This window comes from Palaemon carinicauda, chromosome 35 (assembly GCF_036898095.1).
Source record: "Palaemon carinicauda isolate YSFRI2023 chromosome 35, ASM3689809v2, whole genome shotgun sequence".
Taxonomy (NCBI): Eukaryota; Metazoa; Arthropoda; class Malacostraca; order Decapoda; family Palaemonidae; genus Palaemon; species Palaemon carinicauda.
Genome location: NC_090759.1, coordinates 55,809,500 through 55,821,999, shown reverse-complemented (window position 1 = coordinate 55,821,999; position 12,500 = coordinate 55,809,500). Strand labels below are relative to the sequence as shown.

Here is a 12,500-nt window from a genome sequence, read left to right as displayed (position 1 = left end):
TTAAGCACACAACATTAAAAACATTCTAAAAAAAAATCATAACTTTTACAAGGATAATTGTGCTTCATTAAAGCATTTTTGTACCTTTGTTTTCAATCCCAGGTACATTTCAACCATCAACAACTAATGACTTTTTTACTCTATAGTATCTGCAAGTGTCGTTAGATATGAACAGATGTTTTGTTGTTACCTAGACATATCATGGTGTGGCAACAACTTTTGTCTACGAGTCATTTTACCTCATACTGGAGATGTGTTAATAATGTACAATTACCTCTGGAAAGTAGTATGATCTACACTACCATTATAGAAACCATGTGAAAACAATGTAGTGCAGTACAGTGGATTACCTAGTGTGTTAGTCAACTGTGCCTAGACAGTGGTCTGTGTTTCGAGAGGGTTATGAGTTAACCCACCCTAAGGCATCAAGTATTCACGAATTCTTTGTATCATACAAAACAACGTGATCATTGGAATCAGAAAAAAAAAAAAAAAAACAGTAAACCCTTGTCAGGTGCATCAGCAGCCAGTGGCTTTATATCACAATCCCTTCATCCCCCTACAGTACTTGAGGTATCCTATGTGAGATCCTATAAATTCCATTAGTCAGATCTTTGGTGCAACACTTAACATTTCTAGAAATAACTTCATATAAATATCTGTATTTAATTTCTATTCCAACAAAATATAGTTTTCATTATATTAAACAGATTAACATAAGTACAGTATTATAACATAATATACTGTATTTTAATTCGTATAAGAAACTTCTGTTTTCATAATTTGTAATAGAACCCACGTGACTCACAAAACACTTGGATTAACAGCTTAAATGGAAACAAAATAGTGCGCCACCCTTTGTCACTGATATACCGGTAAATTAAATAGTGAACTCTACATCCTACTCTGCATTTAAAAATACAATATTTGAATTCCAAAGTTTTAGGAGAATTTCTGCATATAATGATTCAATCCTACCTATGTGCAAGATTAAAGCAAAATATTTCTCATGAGGATTGGCTACATACATACAAACTTTGGGAAATAAGACCAAAGGTTTCCAAGAGCGATTCCTCCTTGAAACATAACTTACCTTTAATTTATGTCAAGAGCACATCTAAATTAGTATATTCATCCTCTTCGGCTACATTTTGGTGGCATCATTGCATCTCCTTCTACTAAACTGCAAAGTGTCTTTTTACGACATCTTGCATCACAACCATTAGCTAATGCAGCATCACTATCTTGCATTTGATATCTGTAAGAAAAATTACCATGATTAGATGAAAGAATGATTAAATATGCATTAAACGAATCCAAGAAAAATCCAACAAAGAAATTAACATGCACTGTAAAATACATTCTATCAACATAAAAGCACATTAGAATTGGAAATATAAACATGTTAACATTCTTTCTTTAGATATGCATGCCTAACTTAATAGTTTAGACAGTAATTCCTAGGTCCAGGGAATTTCTAATTAGCCTCTTACTCTAACATGAGAAGTTGTATAACCATACAAGTTCCATGCATGGATAAATATGGAAAGTCAGAAAAGGCTACTAAGGGGATTAAGACAGAAAGGATGGTAAAAAAGTAAGGAGCACTAACAAGTACAGTAGTAATGTGCTGACCATCCATTTGCATGGACAGCATATCAAGTCACACCTTGGCCCCGTAAGTTTAAGCAATTTACTGGGGAGGGGGAGGGGGTTTACTGTTGTGGTTGGGAACCATGACCGGGGGTTGGGCTTGCCTGGCTTACAATTTGATGTAGTATCTGTTCTGATGGAAACTTTTAAACTTTTGCTTAACAAAGCAAGGTAAAAATTTTGGTGGTATGGAAAGTTTGAGAGTAAAAAAGGAAACAAATAAGCTGTACAAGAAAGATAATTGAATAATCAAATTTAGAAGAAACAATCTGAAAGGATATTTCTAAAATATTGAAATACATAAGAAATCCATTTTTCAAACCTCTTTAGATATGAAGGCAAGAGATATCAAGTGCATGAAACTGGTAACATCATATAAGTAAAAAAATTAGAAAAACAGATGAAACCACATGTATAAACTTGACTGAGATTTTCCAAGAGTTATTATGGACAACTGAGAACCTTACATAGAGAAAAGTGGTAGGGCACTATTGTATATGTTCACCACCAGAAGGGTAAAATGAATAATAATAGATAACAAGAATCTAATAAATAAAGCAATAAACTAAGAAAAAAAAAATAATATTAGCATTTGAATTGATTACAAAAAGATAGTCATGTTTGATGTGAATGGTGGACAAAACTATTTAATGCACACAATGTAATTTATTAAAGTCAGGCCTCAAAGAAGTATAAGATGGAGTACAGTTATGAGACCATCATGTGAAAACCCTGAATATTTACATATGATATAGACATGCAGGACATTTCATTATCAATATCAAATCTTGTATCAATCAATTTAAGAAGGAAGTGTCCACACTGACAGTAGAATATACAAACAACTTCTGGATACTAAACAAACAGATGTACAGTAAAAGCCTTTTAATCAGTACTTAATACATCAGCAAACTCGATTAACTGGCACCCACCGGTCAACCTTTATTTAGTCATTAAATATTTACAACTTGTTGGTAATTGTCGGTTTGAAATTCGCAGGCGTGCATCTCTATCGATAATACTGTTATTTATGTTTCATTATCGAGTTGGTGTTTCTGGTTTAAAATAGTAAGTATAACGCTTCCGAATTGATATAAATTCATATGATGCCGAATAATTTCCTTTTGAAGAAAGCAGGATCCTTCAAACAAACTGATCTACAACTACTGTTTGAGAGCACAAGCAAAACAACTGAACATATGACATCTGGGATTGCATCAGTTGTTTAGGGTAACAACAGTCCCCTCCCCTTCCATTCATCCGATTCTGATGAATAATTAGTGGTGTGGTGTAGTTTTATTTGAAAAATATATATAAAAAAATCACAAACTCAGAAAATTATTTAAAAAAAAAAAAAAAAAATTCTAATTGTATGGTCTCGTAATTTTAAGGTCTGAAAAAGTATAGAAATTAAAATCAGAAAATGAGAAAAAGTTCTTATTTTATGTAAGAATATTATTACTGTTTTATATTTTCAATACAGTACATTAGACAAATAGTACAGTAAATTGAAAATAATTGCTTAAAACAGTTGAAGAAAGGAAACAGAATTACGCTCACCATACTCTAACTCCAAAGCAGGATTTTGATAAAACATGCTTTACAGTACTTAATTTGATCTAATAATAATGCATGCAATATTCACAAATTAGTATCGTTTTATGGGATAAAACAGTGAATATACATATTTTTCATTATTTAGGTTTATAGGAGTATCAAGACTAACTTCTATGGTTTTCAAATCAGCTGATTAAGCTTAGCAAACTTCTAAAGTATTTTTTTTTCACTTGGTTAAAAGAAACAATTATAACTTGAACTACAGTATCATTATTTTAATATATGCAGTAAAGGTATATAGTTTTTATCAAAAATAATTCTCTCTCATTCTACTTACAGAAAGTTTATTGGCATATCAACGATTAAGGGTGTTCCATCTATTTTGCCAATGTACGGTAATTTTATAGTACTGTAATTAGTTTTGCTGGTCTGGATTAAAAAGCTTATGAAATTACTAACTTTTCTTCCAATTGCTTAGGCAGTTTTTGTGAAATTTGATTTACCTTTTCATAAACTGAATACACCATCAACTAATTCGTCTTTTTGTTTAACTCCAGTTTAAGACAGCTTTCCTTGATGACAAAAAAGCTTGAGCATTGTTTGTTTTCCCAGCTTCAGCGATACATTGTTGCGTAAATTTAACAGTAGATTTTGTTGCCGATCTTTTGTCCATAATGTAAAAGGGTAAAACATAATTTATCAGTCATATTCTATTTAACGTCATTTGTAACAACTACGATAATTGTTTACAACTGTACGAATGTTGAAATGCAAGACACACTGCTGCTGTTATTCGAATAAATGGTTCTTAAGAAAACAGGTTTTTTGTTCTGTTGTTTATACAGTACAGTAGAAGTATTCGTTACTAACGGCACTTTTATCATTCTCTTTTACTTTTTTAACTTACTGAGCTAGATTTTTAACCTACTGAACTAGATGTTAAGCTAAAAAGATGGAGGAAGAGGGGTTAGTTTATCATAATTTGGTCTCAAAAAAGGAACTTGCATAATACATGACACTGTATACATGATAAATTCATTTTTTTTTTGCAAGGTGAATATTTTGGGGGTTGCATAATATGCAAGATTGCAGTAGGCCTATAACAGTTCATTCTGTTTTTCTCTTCAACTGTCTTTAGCAATTGATATTGTTCTCATTCTCTGTCTAGTGTGTCTGTGCATTGTTTGTGGTCACTTGAGTAATAGGAGGTTTGAATAAGGTACTAAAGCATTATTAAGGGATCGCCTTATACAAGTCACTTGTGATTATATGGCAACAGCAAAGTCCCAAGGGTGCTGGTTAGAATGACCTCTACTGTATTAATAATTTAGGAGGCATACTGTAGTGAAATAAAATCCAATAGAACTTCTGTTAGATATAAGAGCTACTACAGTTTCCTGTCTAATCATGACAGATAATCAATAGTCATCCCACATGAGATTCTGAGATTCCACAATATCATTATTAGGATGTAAGAATTAAAACACACCATGTACCAAAAGTGAAATGGCTGCCTATAAGAACAAAACATAAAGAAAAATAACAAGGTTAGTTGTTGAAAATAAGCAAGAATCATGGAGAGGACATCACAACTATGAACTTCATTACATAAAACCATTTATCTAAATTTTGAAAAAATCTTAGACTGCAATGGGCAAGATGTATATCTGGCTGGCAGTTAAGAAACCTGGGAACATCAACTTGAAGCTATTTATAGAGTCTGTTGTGACTTTCATCCTAGGGTAAAATGTATTACTGTACATATCTCCAAGTAGGTAGGTGGCTGGCTTCAGCAAGGATGCACAACTAATTCCACTCCTTACCCTATCCAGATTATTTGGCAGCTCAATAAGTCTAAATAAATTTTCAACCACTTTCTAACTTAATGCTGGTAGAGCCTTCCCTTTTGCGCTTCTTTCTAGTTGCATCATCTAACTATTCATTAACATATCTCCTTGCCAGATTAAACAAATATCTCATACAGTACATAAAAGAGAATAAAGTAATTCTTAAAATATGTAAATTGTTAAGATATTGAGATTATCAGTTCTAGCACGGCAGATAGTACAACAGTATACCTGTATACACTTTTCTCAATATATATGAATCACTGTGTCGCTATTTTCAATACCTCATAGTATATTAATTGTCATAAAATAGCAAGTGAGTCTACTTTATAGTTAAGGTGACATTGAAATAGATTACTTCAGAGCATAAAAAAGTAATGGTTATTAACATTATGCTACATTATACTGGTTGTAATAAATTTTCCATCATAGAAGATAATAACAGATGCTAAAATGCAATTGCAAAGTTACCTGTAATATTTGGCAAAGAGATTAGGATTCTTTGCCATTCTTTGTACTAATTCATCCCAATTCTTGGGCTCAAGTGTAGGTAATTGGAGATCACGCCGAGCAGTGTAAAGCTGATACCAGTGGGGAGCATCAAATTTATTTGCATGAGTTAAATTCATCACCCATGTCTCATGGTCAAGGACATTCTGCAATAAAATATTAAAATAAGCCCTGGAAAACATTAATTGTTCAGTGTTATGTTCTCATAACAAGGGCACTACTCGTATACTCCTCTATTAGCTTTAAAGATCAAATCTGAAGAATTGAATTATCAAAACAAATACTTTCTATCTTTAATTCGTAAATTAATATTGACATGAACAACAATCAACAATTGAGGATTATTTTACTAATGCGTATCCAGATAATGAATCAAAAATGTCATCTCAGTGATTTGGCCAAATTACAGTACAGTATTTGTCAACAATAACAATTACATAAACTTACTCTTGTTGTCTCAGGATGGTCTCCATCAATATAAAATATCCTATAAGATGGATTCAAATCTTGAAAGGGTCCATTGTTTGGGGTTATGTACTGTACCCCAATTGGCTTTTTGGGGGCATGAACATCATAATGAATACGGAACTCATCAAAATGCGAGTGTCCATAAAACTGTCCACGAATTATGTGGCCATATCTGAAATTTATTGAAAATTAGAATGTTAATATAAATTCCTAAATGGAACTGGATGCACAGAAATTACATGCTAGTGTCTGTTTTATGAGTAAAATCAAATTTCACCAGCAAAAAGATTGTTTTTTAAATTGCAGCCGGGCAAGACTACTGCTAAAAGAAGAATGAGAAATCAAAATGGTGACATATGGAAAGGTACACTGCTTACACAAATGTGTGTTCTATTCACTAGCACCTCTTTGCAGTGGGAACAAATGGATTTACAGAATACCAAACGTCGTCACAACCAAGAGCAATGTGAGTACACCTAAGTGCCGATAAGGCATCCATATAAGGTTGCCAGACCCACAATATTTCTTCCATCTGGTTGAAATAAAGCTGCGACAGAACTAACCCAATAAATGACGAAGGTTTGTATCCACATAGGAACAAATTATTTTTTACATTATTGAACACACAACAAGTAATAAATCAGCTTCTAATATCAGTGTAAAGCAAAGTGATTTCATGAAGCATTGCCTCTACAGCTTAAACTACAGTCCTTCTAATGTAGTGTCATGTCTCATCAAATTGTAGGATGATCACTCTTTGCTGCTAAAAATTCAGAAAAACACCTCTTACTAATACAAGAGATCTAATTCTTCATGAAAAATATAACAATGTGAAACCAAAATCTATTACAAAATACTTCTCTACCTGGACACAATTCTTGAAAACTGATGAGCCCACTGAGCATAACAATCTGTGTAATATGGAGCAATGTGACCAATAATATGCACAACCTCTCCTCGACTCTCTGCCTTCTGAAGCTCTGTGACTAACCATCGGAGTACCAGCCCAGGGTCTACTGACTTATAGAGCAGCCACCTGTCAATAAATGAAACATCATTAAATCACACAACATTCTGCAAAAGATTTATATGGTAGGCTATTAAGAATCATACTGTATCATGATAAAGTTCAAATATTTAGCAAAGGAACTGATATCCAAGTTTTTGAATTAAAGGATTATCACTATAAGGTAGTCTATCTAGATCTCAGAGGTAAAATATACTCGCCTTTAACACCATAGAACAAAAAGGAACTGTAGCTTGAAACAACCACCGATTAATTAAATGCATCAGCATCCACTAGAAATTTCTCTCAAGGTCTTAAAATACTAGTATAGCTTAATTTCATAAGACAATTTGATAACATTTTCAGACTCTCATAAGCCTTATTCAAAGGATTGTCTCTTAAACAAGGTTAAAGGATTTGGATAGCTAAGTGGGAAGAGATTAAGGGAAATGAAGGAAAATTATAAAGCAGACTATAATGTAACTGGTCCTGAAGGAAAGCTACAAGGAATCATGTGTACTATTTACAATGTGCCAGGTAGAGCAAACTTTAAATGGGGACCTTTCATGGAGAGGATATTGTTTAATTAAAAACAAAAGTTATTACAGCAGTAATAAAGTATTGTAACTTAGAAAAAATACAGCAGTAGTGTATATGTAATGAACAAAAATCCAAGATAAACATTTCAACATTAATTTCTAACTGATAAGACTTCTATTACCAGTTTAATCTGTAGCAGTAATTGGTGTTCAATGAAATGATGCGAAGGCCAGGTTTCACCAACACAGTGTAGTATCCTCCAAACCTTGCCGAGTTAGGTGTTGGTTCTCTCATCAGTCTTCCCCATTGCTCAGCTACAGAATCATACAACCACTGAACTCCAAATCTCTGCCACACTTCAGGAACCTCAGGTGGGGGAAAACTGCACAAGAAACAATACATAAGATTTATATATTTTTCCATTTGAAGAACATAAATGTAAATTTCCTTCTTAGAAAATTCTAACCTTGAAAGCAAGCTGTTTCACACAATTAAAATGGAATTAATAATAAAACAACTGTTCATGATGTTTAAGACAAAATAAAAATAATTTGCTTTCGAAGATAGTTTCAGCAAATTTCCATAACAAAAAAAATATACCAAATCTATGTTCCACATGTGAGGCCCTTTGAGTCAATACAGTAGGTGTAAGAGATGACGATGATGTTCCACCCACATGTTAGAACATGTTATTACATTTAAAATCTATAAAAATCTAAAGAAAATGATCCCCACACACAATCAAATTTTTACATGTTTTGTCTCAAGGATTGGCTACTCGCTACTAAAAAGGAAACTTAAATACAGGGAACAATTGATAAAGAAAGACCGGAGAAGAAAAGCTTTCTCTAATGCAACCAATAACAATTGGTTTGGTAGTAGCTAATTTAGATATCTCTACCCTTCAAATAGAATAAAATTATTGATTATCAAAACAAGAACTAAGCAGCAACATTTTAAGAGAAGCAATTAAAATTTTCTTATAGTTATGGAAGCCTGGTTGGAAAGATCCTTTTACAAATTAAGGTTCTGAGAAATGTAGCGTTAAGAAGCTATAAGATGAAAAACAATTGTTTGACATGTGAGGTCAAGCACAGACTAGTAATCAATCAGAAAAATAGTGGATACAAATTTACAATAGGCCTATCAGGATGAGGACCATTTTTTTTTTTTTTTTTTTTAAAGGAAATAAAGTAAGAAGTAAACAAGACAAATAAAACTGAAAACGAACACACTGCAAACACTAAAACCACTGATGAGTTCTCTATTTCTTAAAAGCAGTTTACAATCATTACAGACTACTCTGGTAAAGTAGACATCTTTACAAAAACCTTTCAAAATATGTACTTAGATTTAAGCCTATCCTACCTGTCTCTTGGGTAGCTTTCATGATTTCCAATGGACCCATAGATAGGGATATTTGGGAAGTACTCCAAAAGCATGTCTGTCATTTCTTTCATTATAGCAACATTGTCCTGCTGGTTGATTTTCCAGATGTGGTGAGGAACAAGATCTCCTGTACTTAGCACATAATCTATGTCCTGTAGCAAAAGATAAAATCTTTCAATATTACACTTTAAAAGGGTATAAGGATACAGTATCTGTATTTGTCACTACATTATTTAGTTAATTCCACATCACTTCAAAGAAATTCAAATACAGTAATGTACTCCACTATTATTAAAGATGTTATACCTAAATTCATCATTTTCATATATATAGGACATGAACTGTACATACATACATACATATACATACATACACACATACTTAAATTCATCATTTTCATATATACAGTACATGAACTGTACATACATACATACATACAGTATACCTAAATTCATCATTTTCATATTTACAGTACTGTACATGAACTGTACATACATACATACATACATACACACACACACACACACACACACACACACACACATATATATATATATATATATATATATATATATATATATATATATATATATATATATATATAAATAATATATAAAAATATATTAAATCAATTACTGTACCACAGTCAATTCATACAATAGTTTTCTCTTAGTATTTTCCAGAGATAAATGCTCCAATGGCAGAACAATGGCAATAAAAATACCTAAAGGAAAATTTTTGGCAAGTTTGTACACTGAATCTGAATTATTCTAGACATTAATTTTCAAGGTCACTATAGCAATTGATATTGGAGGTTGAGTGGAATGAAGAGTAAAAATAAAGTAATGTGCATGAGATTTAAACACCTTTCTGCACAAACACCCCATTATTGGATAGCACAATAAATTTCAATGAAATCTGCTGGTGTTGTAAGTTCATTCAACCTTGGTAAAGGCGACAAAGAATTGAAACAAATAAATTATGATGAAGTCAAAAATAGTATTTTTGAGATTAGGCAAAAGGTTTCTATCAAAGCCCTATCTTTAAAATATAAAATCTTTACAATGTCATTTAACCCAGTCATTAGGCTTTGACTTTGACGACTTGCTCTGAAACTACCGCAGATTTTTAATGACAGGAAGTAATTTAAAAAGTAAAGTGTTACTAATTTAGGATACACTAGTTAATTGATAAAAGAAACATTACATGTAAATAAGCAAAACACAAAAGCTCCTTTTAAAAAGAAAAAAAACTAATATTTTTTCCACAAACAATGGGAAGTGTCTTTTTTAAGAATTTGAATTACTATGGTGTTTTTAATTCTTTAATAAACTTTTTACCAGGTTGAGAATTACTGATAATTTTTACTAGCAACATAAATAACTTAATGCAAAAAGAAAAGCACCAGTGAGATAAATATTGATCCAGTGGTGGTCTTCTGAGCATTTTACATATCAGAAATGTTTATGTTTTTCATTCTTACATCTATTAACACTTCCCTAAATCAGTTTCGTGACTGTTTTAATCTTTATTTTACTTATTTGGCAAAAAACAAATATGATGGTTTGGAAATAGCCATATTTCTATTATAGTAATCTTACAATTTTCTCTCCACTTGCAACAGCAATATAATTAGAAGCCTGAATTTTGCTTTTAATTTCTGTCTTGACTTGACAATGTTGTGAAGTTTAGAAAAGCACAACTATCATAACCAGAAAATTGAACGCAAATGTACTAGCTGGGTATGTTTGATGAACTTCAAAAATTTGTGGCAAGCTACAAGATGAACTCTTTGATAGGAAGAAAAAATAATATGTACACATCTAATATGGCATTACAGTACATACAGGCTTCATTTCATTAGTTATTGGATCGTTTGACTGACCAGACAGTGTGCCCAAGTGTACCCTCAAGCAAGAGAAGTTTAACCCAAGACAGTGGAAGACAGAGGCTATGGCACTACCCAAGACTAGACAACAATGGTTTGATTTTGTAGTGTCCTTCTCCTAGAAGAGCTGCTTACTATAGGTAAAGAGTATCTTCTACCTTTACCAAGAGAAAAGTAGCCACTGAATAATTACAGTGCAGTAGTTAGCCCTTTGGGTAAAGAAGAATTGTTTGTTAATCTTAGTGTTGTCAGGTGTATAAGGACAGAGGAGAATATGTAAAGAATAGGCAAGACTATTCAGTGTGCGCACGCGTAAGCAAATGAAAAATGAACCGTAACCAGAGAGAAGGATCCAATGTAGTACTGTCTGGCCAGTCAAAAGACCCCATAACTCTCTAGCGGTAGTATCTCAACGGGTGGCTGGTACCCTGGCCAACCTACTGCATGACAACGCTTACATTACCAAACAATTCTTCTTCGGTCAGAGGGTTAACTACTGCAATATCATTGTTCAGTGTTACTTTCCTCTTGGTAAGGGTAGAAGAGACTCTTTAGCTACGATGAGCAGCTCTTCTAGAAGGATACTCCAAAATCAAACCAATGTTCTCTAGTCTTGGGTAGTGCCATAGCCTCTGTACCATGGTCTTCCACTGTCTTGGGTTAGAGCTCTTTCACTCGAGAGTATATTTGGGCATGCTATTCTATCTTGTTTCTCTTCATGTTTTTTTTTTTTTTTTTTTTTTTTTTTTTTTTTTTTTTTTTTTTTTGAGATTTTACAATTTACATATGAAAGATATAATTTAATGCTGTTGCTGTTCTTGAATCTACTTTATTTTGAATGTTCATTACTCCTCTTGTAGTTTACTTATTTCCTTGTTTCCTTTCCTCACTGGGCTATATTTCCCTGTTGGACCCCTTGGGCTTATAGCATCCTGCTTTTCAAACTAGTGTTGTAGCTTAGCTTGTAATAATTATTAACAATAGCAAATATCCTTTATAATATCTATCAATATATCTTAAAGATACAACATTTAAATTAATTTATTTCTTTTTACTTACAGGATGATTGGTGACGATATGGTGAAGCATATGCTGAAGAAGCCAACGTGGTGAATCACAATGCCGGTAATCTCCCCATTTACCTGCTGCATGAGCAGGACGTTTTGGGACACCTACGGAATTTGATCTTGGTAAGATTATTTTGGAAAAAAAAAAAATCATCCATTTGTACTTTTGTATTTTTATGGGTAACCAAATACACTGTCTTGCAAGTCTTGCACTGAGATTCAAAGTTAAGAATCATTCAAGCTTAGAGAGAGAGAGAGAGAGAGAGAGAGAGAGAGAGAGAGAGAGAGAGAGAGAGAGAGAGAGAGAGAGAGAGAGAGAGAGAGAGAGATATTTGCCATGATTCTGACTCAAATTCGCATGAAAAATACAGAAAAGGGCTTCAGATAAAACTTTCTTCAAATCAAATACACCAAAGGACTGAAACTGATACACCGGTTCCTATGAACTCTGGTACCGTAAAGATACAAAGGGAATCCTTACCACTATCAGTATTACAGCACAGAGGCGCTTCGCACACGGCATTAGACCCAACCTGGTAGTCTGGATCAAAATGGGGATCAGTCAGATGTAGGAC

The 12,500-nt window shown here is 32.8% G+C and overlaps 1 protein-coding gene across 4 annotated transcripts in view; it reads right to left on the bottom strand.

Moving 5' to 3' along the window:
- LOC137627750 (sphingomyelin phosphodiesterase-like) overlaps positions 1 to 12,500 on the bottom strand; it is a 270,093-nt gene that overhangs the window by 33,735 nt on the left and 223,858 nt on the right. For all 4 annotated transcript variants that reach the window (XM_068359027.1, XM_068359028.1, XM_068359024.1 and 1 more), the window contains exons 6-13: positions 12,407 to 12,500; positions 11,918 to 12,030; positions 8,950 to 9,122; positions 7,763 to 7,963; positions 6,901 to 7,071; positions 6,015 to 6,207; positions 5,529 to 5,713; positions 1,094 to 1,258 (exon numbers count right to left, since the gene is read on the bottom strand). The exon at positions 12,407 to 12,500 is cut by the window's right edge and continues 195 nt beyond it. In XM_068359027.1, the coding sequence (XP_068215128.1) occupies positions 1,132 to 1,258; positions 5,529 to 5,713; positions 6,015 to 6,207; positions 6,901 to 7,071; positions 7,763 to 7,963; positions 8,950 to 9,122; positions 11,918 to 12,030; positions 12,407 to 12,500 (1,257 nt within the window). In that variant the 3' untranslated portion in view covers positions 1,094 to 1,131. The remainder of the gene's footprint in view (positions 1 to 1,093; positions 1,259 to 5,528; positions 5,714 to 6,014; positions 6,208 to 6,900; positions 7,072 to 7,762; positions 7,964 to 8,949; positions 9,123 to 11,917; positions 12,031 to 12,406) is intronic.